Genomic DNA, 18,969 nt, shown 5'->3' with positions numbered 1-18,969 from the left:
AATGAGCTCCTTCCTTTTTTACCTAGTATTTTGTTCTGTAAATCTGCAACAATACAAACACATTACTCTCCAACCAAAGAATCTGAAGTGTGACAGGTAAGTTTTGCTACCACAATAGCTAATCTATGAAATATGAATGAGATTGTTCTCATTCTTTGTTTTTTAGTAACATGTAGTAACTTTTCTTTCAATAATCCCAGTTTTATAATTTAATTGTGATATCTTCTACATTCATGTTTTACTTTTATGCCTTAATTTTGATAATGACAAAGTTCCTGGCTCCAATCAAAAGGAACGTAACCACCTATGCTTCTTTAAACGACAGCTTCCTGTTTTTCCATTCCTGATGCTGATCCTACAGTTCCAGGACAAGAGTTATGACCACATGAAGCTCTTGTTGCCATCAGGCTGCAGCTCTGGCATTGCTCCCTTCACATTCCAGTTCTTCCTTAAGTAACAGGGACTCTGGTTGTTGCCATCCTGCACATCTTAGCAGAACAGCTCTCTGGGCAGATCTTCTGACCCTGAAGCGAGCACACATCTATGAGGTTTCCTAGGGGACCACTACCAGCAAAAAACAAGGGACGAGCTAAGGGTAAGCAAATAGAGAAGAGTTATCAAATTTTAGTTAGTAAGTCTCAAAGTCTTTTTGAGATGTCAGGAAAGTGGAGTAAATTTCACCAACCTATAGATGGAGCCAGGTCCCAACAGCTCAGCTAGCTTTAAAGTCCTTTCTCTAGTCCCCCAACCTCTGCTCCACTATTCCTCTTCTTGAACTCTTTCCTGTAAAGCACAGCCTATTGTCTGTGTTTTCTATCATCTTTTCTTTTGAGACCTCTGTTGAAAGACAATGGAAGAACAAATAAGATACATACGCCCTTGAGGAGGAAAAAAGAATCTCAGTTGTTTTCATCCATTTTCATTACTTCATTGATTTCATAAAATGATTGTTATGCCAAAAATAAAGCTGTTCCTTTATTTATTTGAGGATTTTTCTATTTTTTTTCAAGTCTATCAAAGAAATAATGCTTAGAGCTTTTCAAATTTCAGAACCAAAGGAATTGCTTTGAGCTCAGACCAGTAAAGAGATTGGAAATTATCACTCCCATTCTTAAAATAAAGTGCTACACCACCTGAAAAGCAATGACTTTTCTTGGACTTGTCAGAGAACTAAGGTTGCAGGGTAAACTACTAATCCAACACCTGGAGACACAATCAAAACCAGAGAGCTGAATACCAAAAGCAGAAGCCAGGGGAGGTCATAAAGAGTTGAACTACTTACTTGACGAGTAATTTGGACAAATTACTAGAAGCTGAGGGCAGAGAGTGAGAAACTCCTGGGGCTGCAATCAGAAGGGGACTCCCACTTCCTACAGTAATTCCACCAAGTTCTCGTTGTCGGGATCTAAGACTTAGCAGGAAGAGGGGAAGAAAAGCCAGTGTTAAACCTCCCACATTCTTCTACCTGACTTTGCAAAACGGAAACACTGAATAACTGTCCCAGCTGAAGAGAGAGAGGTCTGCCGTCTTTGGCGACCTTCTGATCTCTTCTACTGGGAAAAATAACACCTAAGTGAAGAGGAGGCACAACTTCAAGGAAATGGACTGGGGATGCTTTAAGCAAGGAAGCGAATAAGGCACATGGTGAGGAGGGAAGCCACGTTTCTAGACAAGGGACAGAAACACTTGTGAAGGCTACTGCCCCAAGACATAGGCCTACTAAAAATCCGAGATGCAGTCAGACTGTAGAACAGTCCCTACTCCCCAACACTCTACATCAAAACACCAACACCAACACAGCTCCAGTGTAGCAGCAGAGGGGCTGTAAGAGAGACTCATTCTCAAGATGAATACTTGTGAAAGCCCAGAGTCAAAAGTCATGGACATTAGAAAAATCTGAAGCTTCTTGTGCCTGCTAACATTACAATAAACACAGCCTACCTTCCAGTCAGATCAATGTAAATCCTCACACTAAAGGCAAATATATCTGATACAACAGGCCTGCCTTTCAAAAAAAAAACTTACAAAACACGCCAAAAGAGAAAAAGAAACACAGATTGGAGAGACAAAGCAAGCATCCCAATGGGATTTAGTGGTGACAGAGATGGCATAGGTATTAAAAAAAAAGAGAAAAAAGAGTTTAAATAGCTTATATTAATAAATTAAGGGCTCTAATAGAAATATATTCATCAATATTTAACTGTATAAGTTAGTTATTGTTTTGTTAAAAATACAAAGTCCCTGTTGCACTTACCTTTTAAAACAGAAGATTGTGGTTTTATAGTCATCCTCCATTGTGATCAAATAACTACCTGGTTTAATAACAGTGAAAATAATTATGATGAATGCAAGAACAGATGGGTAATGTAAACAAGGAGAAGGGAAGTCTAAGAAAGATTCAAAGGGAAAGGCTAGGTCAGTAACACTAGCATAAATGAACAGAGCCATTGATGGGCTCACCAGCAGACCTGAGGATTTTGAGGAAGAGTTGGCGAACTTGAAGAAAGGTCAACATCAACTTCACAATCTCAAATGCAAGGAGAAAAAAAAACTTAAAAAAAAAAAATAATCCCATAACTGTGGAATGATACCAAGTAGGGGTGACATAAACATAATTGAACTATCAGAAGGAGGTAAGAATGAGACAGAAGGAAAACCTGAAGTAATCACATCCAAGAATTTTCCAAACTGAATGACAGACACCAACCCACAGATCCAGGAAGCTTAGAGAATGCTAAGCAAGAGGATCATAAAGCCTATCCCTAGGCATATCATTTTCAAACTCAGGAAAGTAAGATAAGAAGGAAATACTGAAGTCAGAACACAAAGGCATCAGACTTCTCATCAGAAAGCATGCAAGCAAGAACAGCCTGAATTGAAACCTTCAGAGTGTTGAAAGAAAAAGAAAAAAGCTAACTGATAATCTTATATCCAATGAAAACTGAGGAACTCCTCACCAGTTGTCCTGCCTTGCAAGAGGTGTTAAAGAAGGTTTTCAGAAAGATTAGGAAAATGACATCCAGTCAGAAATGTGGGTCTACATAAAGAGTGTCAGGAGAAGAAATGAAGATAAAATATAAAAGTTTTTATTTTTCTAGTTTTCTTATTCTTAATATCTAAAAATTAACTATTTAAAGCGATAGTAGTAACAGTATACTAGATAAAAACATCAGGGAAATGAAGGATAGAAATATCAGTGAAATAAATGACAGATGTTACCAGGGATGGGAGGGAGGGATTGGGAATTCTCTTAGGACAGCTGTATTACACGTGAAGACTTTTAGTGTTATTTGAATATGGAGTTGAATATTTTAAAATGTAGACTGTAATCCCTAGAGCCACCACTAGACAACCCCTAAATAAGTTTAAAAAAACAAAACAGTAGTACATCAAAGGAAAATCCCATAAAATAGAATCACATAAAATACTCATTTCAAATGAGAGAAGGCTGAGAATAAATGCAAAAAAGTGACAACACTTACTAAGACTGTAGAACTTCAGCCAACTATATCACTTTAAATACAAATAGTCTACACATAGTCATTAAAAGACAGAGGATGGCCAACTGATTAAAAAGAAAAAAACAAGAGGCAATCTGATGCTGTCTACAAAAAATTCCCTTTAAACATAAGGAATTAGATAGGTTAACAGTAAACAGAGAAAGACACCAGGCTAACTGATCAAAAGAAAGACTGAATAGCCTTATTAGTTTAAGACAAAGCAACTTTAGAAAAAACAAAATTATCAGGGATAAAGAGGGATTATTATATCATGATAAAGGAGTTAATTACATAAAAGGACAGAAGACTATTTCAATTATTAAAAAAAACCTGATAGGTTCACTGATCAGATGTTATGACCCTGTAACACTCAGTATACGTTTCAATGCATTTGTAATAACTCATTTTAGAGATCCATCTGCTCTACTAGACTTTAACATATGGAGATAGAGAGAACAAATATCTTCATTTGCTCAGCTCGGTTTCCCCAACACCCAGCAAGTCAAAAACTTGAATAAATACTCAATAAATACCAAATGTGTGAATCTGAATTTCACTAAGTTATGTTCATCAATATTTAACTGTAGAAGTGAGTTACTGTTTCATTAAAAATAGAAAGTCCCTGTTGCATTTATCTTTAAAACAGAAGACTCTGGTTTTATAGTCATCCTCCATTATGATCAAATAACTATGTGGTTTAATAATCGTGAAAATAATTATGATGAATGCATGAATTGTTCACAGGGTTAAGATGCTACATTGCTTTACTATTAATTGTCAATTTATTCACTTGAAGTGATTCACAAGTTAGTAATGCAAAGCAAATGATACACATAGAATGCTGAAATTGAAATTTGTGAAAAGATTAAAAATACATGTAAATTATGTACATTATAGAAGTAGAAGTCTAATGAATGCATGAATTTTTAAATGCCTGAATTATGTCTATTTAAATTGTATATTAGGGCATAGTTTAATAATTTATACCACTAAAATAAACAAAATGCAAATATGAAATGAATGCATTATTAGATAAATCATAGGGCCCAAGGATGAAAGATGTGGAATATAGTGTTTTATTCAATTTGTCCTATGTATGATTAGAGTAACAACTGAAGAGAAAAAATACTTTTTATTTGTTCATCTCTAAATTTCACAGTTCTGCAACATCTTTGCTTCTATCCTGTTGGGTTAAAGAAATTCTTAAGTTTCAATTACTTCCTCAGAACTTGGAAGACCAGCTTACCTTTAAGAAAAAAATTATGTTGCACTCAGGAATAGCTGTTTATTATAAACTGCTGAACTTTTTTAGATAATAGAGGATCTTCATTTTATTATTAGTGTACCAAACAGGTGAAAATCTGAGGTCCTAACATAGGACATATGGGAATGGTTATTTACAGATAGAATGTACTTCTCCCTCTATTAAATAATTCTTTCAAAGTTTCTTTCAAATACCACGACTCAATTTATTAAAATTCATTTTCACTCAACTTTTCAGGCAAAGTGATTATAAAACATACATTTTCATAGGCTTGTAAATATTTGATATTCATTCTGAGCCAGGTGGCGGAATGGGAAATATGGACCACTTACCTGACATGCATTATAAAGGAGTTGGTGTTCTAATTTTTTAATACCCAGAATCTGCTGAAACATCTCATAGAGTTGTTCCTTGCTCAGAATAAGTTCAGACACAGCACTTAGGGCCATTCTATTGGACTGTTTGCACATGTCCTCTTCACCTCTGTATATGGCATCATATTTGGCTATCCATGAACTGAGCACTGTCTCTTTGCTCAAGCCATCAATTTCTGGCAGACTCCGCACACGCTTTTCTATGTTTTTCTTAAACACCTCTCTGAAGTCGTTAGCAGAACATCCTCCACTCTGAACCATTCTGGCCACTCGATCACTCTTCAGAAAAACCTGGAACACACACACAAAACAAAAACCCCATTTACAATTAGGCAGGAATAGTAACACTCCTTGTTTTTAGCAATCCAGCTAGAATTATGACACCAAATGTTCTACAATGATTCAAAATGTTTTATAACACATGGTAACTGGTGACATAAGAAGGACCCAAATCTTCTAAAAATGATGAAATGTTTATAAAAGGCAGTAATGAAAGCAAGGAAACCATAAGATGAGCCAACTCAAACTACATGTGCCCCCACCTGAAGGTCATGGGCATCTCATGGGCATTTCATAGTTAAGAAAGTAATTGGAGATATAAACTCAACTTCTTTATCTGTACTTTAGAGTTCTGTTTAGTTTTTCAGCAGGGAGGGGGTTCCCGATTCTTTGAGTGAGGTTCTGAAGGCCAATATCCTTGTATCCAAATCAGTACCCAACACGTATACCTTAATCAAACCTGCTCCATGGCTGGGAGATCACGGTGAAACCATCCCCATCCCTGACTTCACCAGTTCCCTTTCTTCTTGCACATGTCTCAGAGTTGGTAAGAGTGGATGACAGAAAGGCAAAATCTTTAACAAGTATCTAGATGTTCCCTAGTACTAGGTAATAACATACAAAGACAAGCATAGAGAGAGGGGTTCAGAAATGGATAGGAAGAGATGGAAATTAAGTCTTACTGTGCAAAACATCAGAGTTGGTCTTAAACCTCTCCTTTCTTCTAAGTTGTAGACCCAAATATCAACAAGTATCAGTCAAGATTCATTAAATATCTATTCCATCAAAAGTCCTAAAAATCCTCTGTGTAGCAGGTAAGATGGCTTTTATTCCTTTTCTTTCCTATAATGACCAAAAAAAAAAAAAAAAAAACCCTTCCAGAAGAGCCTGTAAGATTATTCAGTGCAGACCCGTAAGTTCTGTTAAGTTTATGAAAAAAAAAAAAAAAAATCAATGTCAACTTTTACCCTAAGAACTGACTTGAAATAATGGTACTCTAAGTTAGGACCCCACTACTTGGACTAGACTATTATCATGTCTGTCTGGCATGTGGTTAAGCAGCATGCATGGTCTGTAGAAAGTGGTCTCACTGACCATCACCTGACCCCACACCTTCTCCCAATGTTTGATTTCTCCCCTTTTAGTGTCCTTCATACAAAATGTTGTTTCCTCTCTTTGCTCAATGGCCAGAGGACTCCTGACTTCTGAACATTTTAGCTAATATACTGAAATACGCGTTGTAAATTCTACATTAGGCAAACACTGAACACATACAGTGTTTCCGTTCTCTTTATCAGTTGTGACTCAGTCACTATAGAAAAGACTGATTTTCTATTTCTAAGCTGAAACTAATTCTTAAGAGACAGGTATAAGAACAATACCTTTACTTCATGCAGATCAATGAAAATAAAGGTAATCAATAATGTACTTTTGCCAAGAATACCGTTAACTACTTTGGGACACATTAGGGTGCCTTCATCTCCTTTGTCACCCTCTTCTAATTGCACAACTCTCACTGGGTACTAGAATTCAAGGTAAATTTTATATATACCTATTTTTTTCCTAATTCCTATAAGACTCTTATATTGTTAAATGGGAACCTATGGAAGCTGAGGAATCAAAGTCGTCAACTTACCACTTTTATGTGCTACTCTTCCTAGTACCCTGCCTGTGTCAGTTAGTACAACTTTGCAAACTGTTGGAGGGACCCTGGAGGACAAAGGGCTCTCTTCTTACACCTGGAAGCATGGCACAAATGTGTGGACAGCTTCTCCCAGCCCGACGGTGGCTTCCTAGTACACCACTCCCACTGGCAGACCCCCAGCAAGTTCTATTGTGAGGCACCCCAGAAGCCAGACTCCCCAGGAGTCCCATTAGGGTGGCACTGCAGTCAAACTCTCTGCCCCACAGTAGGACATGCCACATCTTCTCCAATGAGGTCTGGACCTCAGACTTCGAGATGTGGGGAGCAGGACCCTCTGCCTCGGGCTCCCTGCTCATGGGAAGCCTGCTTCTCCCTCTTCCCCTGCTTGTGTTCCCTCCTCTTGCTAGCTCTCTCTCTCTCTGTGTCAAATAAATAACATTTATTTATTTATTTATTTATTTATTTATCAGAGGGGGGGGGGAGAGAGCGAGCACAAGCAGACAGAATGGCAGGCAGAGGCAGAGGGAGAAGCAGGCTCCCTTCTGAGCAAGGAGCCCGATGTGGGACTCGATCCCAGGACGCTGGGATCATGACCTGAGCCGAAGGCAGCTGCTTAACCAACTGAGCCACCCAGGCGTCCCAATAAATAACATCTTTTAAAAAAAATTTGGTAACTGCATATGAAGCTGGAACACCAAGACAGGTTTAATTTGCAATATAAATACCTTAATGCTGGCTTCAGAAAAGCTTTTAATTACTTGGTATCTAATACTCTGAATTGCCAGGGATTTTTATTTTTTCTCAACTTCCGCCTAACTCAGGGCTCAATTCTACCAAGTAACCCAACAATTTTTTTGAAGCAAGGATAATAAGACTTTGTGGAGTCTTAATTCCCCTATAAAACCATACCTAGACCATACTAAGGCAGTCAAATTACATGTTATTTATGGATACTTGGGCAGTCATCTTGTGTCAGGCCTTTTGCTAAGTACTGAAGGGACAGAAGAATGAATGGGCCAGAGAACTTGCTCTCAAAGCTCACACAACCAGAGACACGGGATAAATAATACAGTAAGAGCAAGAATGGCATGGGGCACCTGGGTGGCTCAGTGGGTTAAAGCCTCTGCCTTCAACTCAGGTCATGATCTCAGGGTCCTGGGATCAAGTCCTGCAGCGAGCTCTCTGCTCAGCAGGGAGCCTGTTTCCCCCTCTCTCTGCCTGCCTCTCTGCCTACTTGTGATCTCTGTCTGTCAAATAAATAAATAAATTAAAAAAAAAAAAAAAGAATGGCAGCCTATGCAAGGGAGGATAGAAAAGGAAGTTATGAACTCCACTGTCTGGGGACAAGGCTGAGGACAAAGGGGTCACAAAACAAAGACAGGGACCTGTGATCTGAATGACTGCGGGTTGAAGGGGAAAAGGGAGAAAACATTTCAGGAAAACAACAGAAGTAAAATGGAGGGAGGCATAAACAGCATGGCCTTTTGAGGGCAACGTAAAACTTTCATTCTGCAGAAGCATTAAATTTAAGAGAGAGGGGAGAAGTTGTGCCAAACAGACCAACAAACCAGACGGCAAAATGCAGCATGTGCCAAGCAAGTGATCTGAGCGGTCTGTGACAAGTGATTCAAGGATGGCTGCATGACCCAGGTACTAACGTGTTGAGAAACAGGAGTTACACAAAACTGGTGGCAGCATCCAGGGTAGACGACAACAAATCAGAACAGAGAATGGGATATCAGTTATGCAACAAGTACCGCAGACCCAAACAGGAAGGATTTGATTGGAGTTAGAAGACAGAATTAACATATGTTGGTTATTTACAGGATGTAGAAAGGCAGGAAAAATTTGATGGTTTTTTTTTTTTTTTTAACTGGGTTGCCTAGATTCCATTAATGAAAGAACAAAAGGATATGGTTGAACAATGTGTGTGTGTGTTGGGGGGGCAGTGTCGGTGTATGGTGGGGGGTAAAGGGGCCAGGGATTATCAGCTTAGTTTTGCGGGAGGTCAGCTTTGAAGACAAGGTAAACTAAAAACAAAGTCAAGAACACAACTCTAATAAACACCTAAAATTAGAAGGTTGGCAGAAGCACTGGATCCAAGAGAGGCTGGTATGTCAGAGAAGGAGGCAGCAAAATGCCATATTAGCAATCAAGAGGGGTGATCATCTCAAGAGAAAGAATCAAATGCCACAAGAGGAGTCAGCTATATTAAGAACAGACTGGGGCACCTGGGTGGCTCAGTGGGTTAAAGCCTCTGCCTTCGGCTCAGGTCATGGTCTCAGGGTCCTGGGTTTGAGCCTCACATGGGACTCTCTGCTCGGCGGGGAGCCTGCTTCCTCCTCTCTTTCTGCCTGCCTCTCTACCTACTTGTGATCTCTCTCTGTCAAATAAATAAATAGATGTTTAAAAAAAAATACAGACTGGTCTTTCTCAATAGAGGTCACATTTGACAGATTTCCTGGTGTGGAAGAGAGTGGGAGCCCATCTACGGGAGAGGAAAGAGGACAAGTAGCAAAAATTAAGACCGCAAATACCTGTTTTAGGAAGCATGAATAAAAAAGGAAATGGGAGAGAAGCAAGAAGTTGGACTGGGAAACTGCATTTAGGCAATGAGAGAGACAAGTCAGGAAAGGGAGGTAGTTTAAGGTATGGAGGAAAAATGACAGTATGCCACTCCTGGGATGAGGACTGCGACTTCATGCGAGTCCCGAAGCAGAAACATCAGCTAAAAGCTACGCCCCGGTTCCTAATGCTGAGGTATTATGAGAGGACATGTGCATATTCATCATTTCAAGTTGCTCAATTCCAGGATAATTTGTTATACAGCAACACATAATACATTCATAGACCTACATGGTGTACTCTTACCATGTGGGTCTCCATTATATCATTTTCTGAGATTCCCCCCCACCCCACCCCTGCCCCCTATTCGTCATTCTCACCCTTTTATCTTGCTCTAGTTTTCTTCTTAGTACATGGCTCCAGATATGTATTTGTCTCCCCCAAACAGAAAGTATGTACCACCAGAGCAGACACTTGGTTTCGTGTGCCTTTGGATCCAGTGCCTAATACAGAGCCTGTCCTATAATTAGAGCTGAATAAAGATTCCTTGAAGAAAGAAAGGACAATCTACAGACATTGAATGCTTTAAGACTAAAGAGGCTGAGAGAGGCACCTGGCTCACAGATTTCCTGACTTATGGATGCCTGTGTGAGAGGAACTGGAAGATGGATACACACTAAAAAATTGAACATATACGATGTGGTATCATTGAAAGGAATGTACACCAGAAGGCAAGAGAGATTTTGCATGAGGAAGGATAAGCAATGATCTGAAAGCAAAAGTAAGCTACAGTCCTCCCCTGATCCTAGGTGTAGGAAAGGCAGGCCTACCATCACAGAAGTCGGCTTTTCCTCTTCCATGTTCTCCTCAAGGATTCCATGCTGACATGCATCAGTTAGGTCTGCATTACTCCATTTTGCATGTGCTTCCGATTCTGACACCATCACGGAGTGCTATCCACCAAACGCTCCTGGTATCACTCAAGCTTTAGACATGGTTCTCTAATACCAATCAAGAGCTCTCCTCACTTGTAAGGTTAGGGTGTCAGTGGGACAAATGTCATGATGGAATGCATGACTTGATCGATTGTTTACTGCTCCTCCTATACCTGCTTCAGTCAATGTCAGATCCTACTACTTCCTCTGAGACCTGGAAACCATTCTCAACTCCATCTTCTCCATGTTCATTTCCCAAATTACAACTTGTCACTAAACCCTGTTGATCCTACCAGCCCCTAAACTCCTCTCAGATCATCTTTGCCTCTTCTTGTGCCCACAAGAGTTCTTCATGCCCCTTGTTCTGTCTCAACTGGCTAAGAGCATTAGCCTCTTTACTAGTCTTCCTGCCTCAGTTTTCCTAAAAGCCACTCATCTCATTTCTCCAAATTTTTTCCTTTAGTATTAGTATTTTTGTATTCACATAAAAACTAGTACTTTTTTTTTAATCTGGTCATTTCAATTCTTCTCCAGCTTACAAATTCTTCACTGACTTTCCACCAAAATTGTCACCAAGGTCTTACTTCAAATAGCTCCAAACTACCACTCTGGCTTCATCACAAGGCATTGTCTCTCTCATTCTCCACACTCCAACTCCACTAGTCTTCTTTCCAAAACTTCAACTGTCCATCTCACCATCATCTAATTTTCTTAGTAATGCTTCAGATTCCCCCTCCATTAATGCTTCCTTAGTGATTCATTCCCAAATTGCCTTGAATCAGCACGATCCTCTGTTGTTTGTATGCAAACCTAGTACCATTTTTTTCTCCTTTACAATACTCATAACTTTGTAATTGTGATAATTGAGTGTAGGTTCTAATGCCACTTTATTTTTACTCACTAGAGAGTAAGTTCCTTGAGGCCTTCATTCTCCACTGTATCTGTAGTACCTACCACCAGTCCAAGCACAAGAGCAAGCACTTAGAAAATATCCATAAAATGAGTGAATGAGGAAGGAGTGAATGGTATGGATGGTTATTTCCCCATTCATACACTTGCAAAACTTCAATTAACCACTGAAGTTTACCAATTTTTAAATACATGCTTAATCTAAGAAATGGACCTTGTCCACATGAATAGGAAAAAGACACCTCAGAGAGAAGCATGAGTGAAGTCACAGAGGAACATAAAACTAGCTTTGTGAAGAAAATAAAATGCATTTTGCCTAAAAATATAACACCTAAATGACAATCTCTGTAATTGCAGCAATGATAGTTTTTAAAGATTTTTCAGTTATTCCAAGTTATGAAACTAACAAGGATGGACTTAGTGCCAACAGATATAAACGATCTTAATCTTGTATCCTTTCACAATAATAACTATTAAGTTAAAGGCAGACAAAGTGTGGCCTCATAAAGAGGCTTGTCCTAGAAGTTGGTCTCCAAGCCTTGGGTGCACACAGACAGATTTCTGCTGTCCAGGATCCTCAAAGAGGTTCTGTCTGAGGTACATCTAGGGCGCCATATTGGTGCTGAAGTGGCCATGGGAATTCAGCTCACCGACGAACTCACTGATGAGCCGGTATTCGGTCTCCCCACAGCTCTTCACATATTACCTCCTTTCGTCTTCACATATTATCTCCTGTGCCACCTTTGTTATCTTTTTCTTTTTATATTAAGTGATTTAGGCTGTGAAGTTCACTGACTGGCCTACAGTCACATATTAGAAGAACAGAAACTAATCGAATCCAAAAGCAACATTCTTCTCTCTCACTTCTCCTACTCCTATCAAAGGTTCACCCTCTGGCAGCCACATACTCTCATTGGTAATTCCATACATGTTGGCCAGCACCCACCACCAGTGACCTTTATGTGAAAATGCCACTGAACACCCAACCAATTCAGTGTGGGAGTTAGGAAAGGGACACCAAATAACATGGCATGTAGTCACATTTTGCCACATTTTAGCAAGTTTTATCTTGTATAGGGGCCCACTGAGCACGCCAATGGTGCTTTCCATTCACCTGCACCGTCTACATACTAAAAACGTTATTGAATATCTTAAAGTCATGGTGAATAACAAAATTGAAATGTGATGACAACAGAAAACTGCATCTGCACAAGGTAAGGCTGTTCAGCTGTCCAAATAAAACTTCAAATACACGTTGCCACAGAAGCTTTTATTGTTCACACATTACTTTTGATCTGATCCGTGCACTGCTTCTTTGCTTCAGAAGGATTGTATCATGACAAGAAAAACATTATCTGCTTGCCACATCATGGTGGCTATCTAGGAGATGGTTCCTGGGAAGGCTGCCAGCATGCGTTCAGCCAGAGAAAAACACAGGGAAAGTACAAGAGCCCCACTTATAAGAGAGGACTTTTTCTCCTTAATAATGCCAACTACTAATAATTCCCATAAGGTATGCTGTTCATAGAGAAACAATGACTGTTTTTAAAACTTTTTCAGTTGTTCCTAATTCTTGAAGCCTTTTTTAACAGTGATGAATTTAGTCCCACTACTTGTCCATTTCTCGTTTTCCACTAACACCAGTATCTATCGGCTCACTTCATACGCCCAAAGCCAGTCCTTAGTTAGGTTCCCTTTCGGGACTGTATTGTATCAGTCTCTTCATCCATCTGGGGCTCTTTCGAGTTGCTTTTCCAGTCTTCTCTTCCACCTCTCTGGAGAACACACTTTCTGTTCCAGTAAAGGGGCACACTTGTTTGCACAGCACTTGACAAGTTTCCTCCCCCATACTTCACCCCTTTGTTCTATAAATACATTATCAAAACATACTATGTGCTGGGCAATGTGCTCTGTGTTGGGAATGTACCAGTGAGCCAAAGACAGGGGTTTGCTGCTTTCATAGAACTTACGCTGGAGGAAAACAAGTAATTACAGCAACTAAAATGACTGTAGCTTAGTGAATACTATTGGGAATTTCTGGAGCCATGACAGTTTGTAACCAAGTTCTGAACTCATTTGAGGAGGGCACAGAAGATTCCCTGAAGAGGTGAGTGGAGTGATGAAAATGGAGAGGAATTCCTTTGGAAATGTGAGGAGACCAAGCGATGGTGGATGGGGGAACACAGCTGGTCTAAATGGCCTTGGAAAGGTCCTTGGGCTTCAGTAAAGCAACTAAGGATCTAGTGGAATGAGAAGACGCTAGAGAGGAGGGACAGGATTCACAGGCTGTGGAAGGTACTTGGTTTTTATCTCAACAACATGGAATGCCTTCCAAAGTCAGGGAGTCATGTGATTAAAATAGCATTTTGAAAAAAGGGAGAATATATTCTAGGGTTTTACATATATTAACCTTCATAACACATAGTAAGTGCTAGCATCTACTCCAAAGTCTTTAAAAACAAACAACAACAACAACAAACAAACCCCACATTGGTGGGGAAAGCAACATGCCAGGGATTACACAGCCAGGAGTAGAAGACTGGAAAAGTAAAAATGTAAGCCCAGATGATCTCACTCAAGAGCCCTCCTCTTCCCCACCATGCCATCAGATTTGAGGATTTACCAACTTGTGGTTCACTCAACTGAGGAACAGATTTGAGTAGATGAAGAGAATCTGGAGGTAGAGCTTTCTCCTGTTATTCTCTCTGTCCTTTGTGAAGCTTCTCACTGCTTGATACCATTTCTTTATTCTGAGCCTCCAGGGAGGAGTTCCCCATCCTCTCTGAAGGGACCAAACACACCCTTCCTCGTGCTGCAGCAAATTCTTTAGAGCATCACTGTATCTCTCTGTTGCTTAGGCTATGGATTTCATTAGACTGCACCTTGAAAGTTTCTGTAGGTCTTGTATCATTCAATACTCAAATTTTAAAGGAAATCATGAGACCCTTTTAGTAGTAATGGACTTTGGAAAGCTATCGAATCCAAAAGTACTGTTTTGACCCCTGTGGGAAGCAATTATCCCTGACTCAGTGTAAATTAATGTAGATGGCAACGTAGTTTCAGTAAAGCTAAATTTATTCAATATTACAGTAGAAATCATAGGTTCAACAAGTCACTTATTTATAGTACAATGCTAATAAATTGTGGGCGTTTTCTTACTGTGGATAATGATTTTTCTTGGCAAAAAACGGAAAGGCTATACTTGACCTTGGTGTTCATCAATCCATGAATTCCAAAGGCCTGGAAACCAATTAATTAACCAGTCCCATTCCCTTATCAAATGTAGAAAACTAGGAGCGCTGGGGTGGCTCAGTGGGTTAAAGCCTCTGCCTTCGGCTCAGCTCATGATCCCGAGGTCCTGGGATCGAGCCTCGAATCGGGCTCTCTGCTCAGCAGGGGGCCTGCTTCCCCCTCTCTCTCTCTGCCTGCCTCTCTGCCTACTTGTGATCTCTGTCAAATAAATAATCTTTGAAAACAAAACAAAACAAATATAATAACAAAACTGATAGAAAAGTAATAACAATATTGATAGCAAACAATCTCTCATTTGAAAAATAAATTAGGTAAGTGATACCTTTAGGGTTCTAACTTTAAACTAGAAAGCAGGTGCTCTCAAGTGACCCTTCCTTATAACTAATCTAACGCCCCTATAGCAATCTAAACCCTCTAAACTACAAATATCTTGTATCGTCTTGTCGTTTGGCTGAGAAAAGTTTATAACCAAATAAACATAAATGTGATCTGAAACATACGAAACTTCTTTTGAAAAACTATATGCATGCTATTGTTACCATAATCAGCATTAGAGTTTTTAGAAGCTTTTTTTTTTTTTTAAATCTTATATCAGCTAGTAGCAGATCCTTTAGACTTCTTATAGGTATTTTCCAACACAATGATTTCCTTAAACTTCCCTAAGCCAATGGCACACTTTCCTTAACCCTGTAACAACAGAGCCTGAAACTGAAAAATTTACTAAGCCACTCATTCTAAGGACAAACCTACAAAGAGAAACAAGATCACGGCACCAGCCGGGCTTCCAATTCTGAGACTGGGATGGTTTAGGGTTAAGAAAAAAAATCATTTCTACAGTGGAAAGGCTAGGACATAGCAGATGTGAATTTCTATCGTAAATTTCTATATGAATACATAAAGTGAAAAAAGAAGCTACCCTCTCTCAACCCTCTTATTTCATTCCACATTTCATGGTACCACTGAAAACACTAAGGAGTACCTGGCTGGCTCAGTTGTTTAAGTGTCTGTCTTGGGTCTGGGTCATGATCCCAGGGTCCTGGGATGAATCAAGTCCCATTTTCAGGCTTCCTGCTCAGCGGGGAGCCTGCTTCTCCCTCTGCCCCTTCCCACCACTCTCATGCTTTCTCTAACAAATAAAATCTTTAAAAACAAAACAAAAAAAAACACTAAGTTCCTGGGTTGAGCTATTTTGTTCCACCTATTTTATAGAGTTTTTTCCCCCTCATGACGATAAAGAAAAAAATTTTAGTGTATTACTTCCGTAGTCTCATAGTATCTAATGTTCAATAAATCCTTTATTATATGCAACAAAGAAAATGTGCTCAGTCTTCCGGCTTTACAATACTCCAAAGTCGATCCTGTAATTCTGTTCACCTCACGCTCACTTCTGTGCTACCCTCCTTTTGTCAGCAGGAAAATAATGTAACACACACTGGAGGGGAATCAGACCTGGGCTTTCAGGCTGTGACCCGAGCCGAGATCCCCTGCAGCAACCTGGCTCAGTTTCCTCCCTGGTGGAAGAGGGATAACTTTCTTAGCACAACTTTTAGTAGAATAGAATAAATTAAGAGTTGAATCGGTGCTATGGGAAGTGGGAGCCATGGACCAATGCCAGTACCCAAGTTATTAATATCTATCACTAAGTACAAAGAATTTTTAGAAACTTAAAGTGATGTAATATTGCCCTGACATCCGAAAGCAGAATTTTACACCAACATTAGGTTATGAAAGTGTCCACACAGAAAAACTGAATGAAAGGTTTGTAATGGTTTGAGAAATCATTTATTTAACCAATCTCATTCCTTTATCAAACATGAAATCGTGAGTTTAGACATGTAACTGCCCTTTGTCCTGACATGTACCTCCAGCCTAGATGCTACAAATGACATTTTAGTCCAGTGTTTCTCTCACCTACCCATCTACACCTCCAGCAATCCAGATTATTTTTGTTATGCAATTCAGAATAAGCCAGACACATGATTTTTATTTTAGAAAATAACCCACAATGGATTGGAAAACAAATACTGGTCCCTTTGTTGCAGATTCAATACCTCAGAAACTTTTGAGAAGACAGGTGATATACTAATGTGGACACAGAAATTGAGAAAGAGTATTTCTAAAAACTGGGCACACAGGTGGCTCAGTTAGTTGAGCGTCTGCCTTCGGGTCAGATCATGACCCTGGAGTCCTGGGGGAATGAGCCCTGCGTCAGGCTTCCTGCTCATCGGGGAGTCTACTCCTTCCTTTCCCTTTCACCCTGCTCTTATTCTCACTCTAACAAATAAAGTCTTAAAAATATATGTATTTCTAAAAACCAAATCACTTTATTTTCTACAATACTGTCAGGACACCAGAGAATGAGCTATACTACCCTTTCATGCTCTAGGTTTCTAAAGCATGAATCTTAAGGATACCAAGTTCTTCACTCTTGATAAGCCAGGAGCCTACAGCAGAGAAACGAAGTTCCAAAATGAAAATGAAAAAAAAAAAAAAAAATTCTGGAAAGTCAATCTTCAAAGCAAACATTCTGCTAAGTCAGAGAAAAATGAACCTCCAAAATCACTGAACTACAATCTCTCCGGCATCCGCTGGCTCTCAATATTTGTTGAATCAGTTTCTGCAGGTTTATACCTTGTAGTTATTTGTTTTTCCACCAGAGGGCCACGATGCATGAAACAATATTGGTTTTTAATCCCAGGATTGGGTTTTCAGTAAAGTGAGGGACTTGAAGGGTACAAACCTAAGAGCCCTTTTGGAACTTGGATACCCCTCGGGTGCCTGAGTGGCTCAATCAGGTTAAGGATCTAACTCCTGATTTTGGCTCAGGTCATGATCTCAACGTCCTGGAATTGAGTTTTGTGTTGGGCTTGTGCTCGGCAGGGAGTCTGAGGATCCTATCCCTCTGCCTTATCCCTTGTTGCCTGGTGGCAATGCTTCCCCTGCAGCAGTCATGCTCCCACAGACTCACATCCCCTATTAAGAGCAGTGAAAATGTAAGTTCTTCCCAAGGCCATTCTTCACATTTTTAATGGCAGCTAACATGGTGTTCAACCTTCCAGGTTAACCACTGCTCTAGGGACAGCCCCCTTCATTAAGCTGGTGGCTCTCCGCACATGGTGCACTCCCCAAGCATGTATCCCCGTGTGGAGCCTGCATTCTTTCTAGGTCTTTGGTTCACCTGTTCATCTTCTTAGTGAAGCCTCCTCCATTTAAAACGGCAACTTTGGAGTGCCTGGGTGGCTCAGTTGGTTAAGCAATGGTCTTTGGCTCAGGTCATGGTCCCGGAGTCCTGGGATCGAGTCCCGCATTGGGCTCCCAGCTCCATGGGGAGTCTGCTTCTCCCTCTGACCTTCTCGCCTCTCATGCTCTGTCTTCTCTCAAGTAAATAAATAAATTAAAAAATCTAAAAACAAAAACAAACAAAAAAAATAGCAACTCTGCCTTAGACTGTTCCTGTCCTGTTTTCAGTTTTATTTTTCTCCACAGCACTTAAAACCATTTAAAGTATTGCGTTTTTACTATACCTTAATCCCACTAGAAAGCAAGCTCCACTAGGGCAATAGGATCTATACGGTTCACCCCTATATTTCCAGACCAATATTTGTTGAATGAATGAAATTATCAATGAATTTGCATTAGGGTAAGATCTCCCCATTAACATGAAAAGGAGTTAATTCTAGCTACAGAAGCAATGGTGTTATTAACACAGATGCCATGCAGCTTTGGGTGGCCTGCTTAGATGTATTTCAGCTACGTTTTTATGGTCACTAGGTCTCCCTCCAGCATTTGTGAAGCTGAGTTTATGAACCCAAACCTAGGAATTTATAGAATTCCCTTCTGCATTTCATCTATGCCCCCTGTTTTAATATGTTACTTTCAGAACTTTACTAAGTAGGTGGTGTCAGAAACCAACTTTACCCAGTGTGGGCTGCCCAACCTAGTATGTGGGCTGCCCTAAGCTCTTTTTTTTTTTTTTCCCCCTAATCTTCTACTTTGGGACTCCTATGTTTTCTCACAAATCCCCTGGCAGTGTGATAGTGCTGGTAGAGAAACCAGAACCGGGAGAAGAAAGGAGTAAGCATTTATATGCGAAAGTCACGCATAAATCCGAGAAGTGGGGCACATAATATGCTTAAATGTGTCTTTTAATGTAACATAGCAACTTTTATCTGTGTAGCGCTTCAAGATGCACAATTATCTTCATTTATACTTTCTCCTTCTGATTATACCTGTGTGATGCATTCTT

The 18,969-nt window shown here is 39.8% G+C and overlaps 1 protein-coding gene across 1 annotated transcript in view; it reads right to left on the bottom strand.

The window, feature by feature from the left end:
* CADPS2 (calcium dependent secretion activator 2) overlaps nt 1-18,969 on the bottom strand; it is a 453,461-nt gene that overhangs the window by 255,794 nt on the left and 178,698 nt on the right. Inside the window, exon 3 of the mRNA XM_082692417.1 lies at nt 5,097-5,429. Within this exon, the coding sequence (XP_082548543.1) occupies nt 5,097-5,429 (333 nt within the window). The remainder of the gene's footprint in view (nt 1-5,096; nt 5,430-18,969) is intronic.

This window comes from Mustela nivalis (assembly GCF_964662115.1).
Source record: "Mustela nivalis genome assembly, chromosome: 12".
NCBI lineage: Eukaryota > Metazoa > Chordata > Mammalia > Carnivora > Mustelidae > Mustela > Mustela nivalis.
The sequence above is the reverse complement of the archived record's forward strand: the minus strand, read 5'-3'. Positions and strand labels throughout refer to the sequence as shown.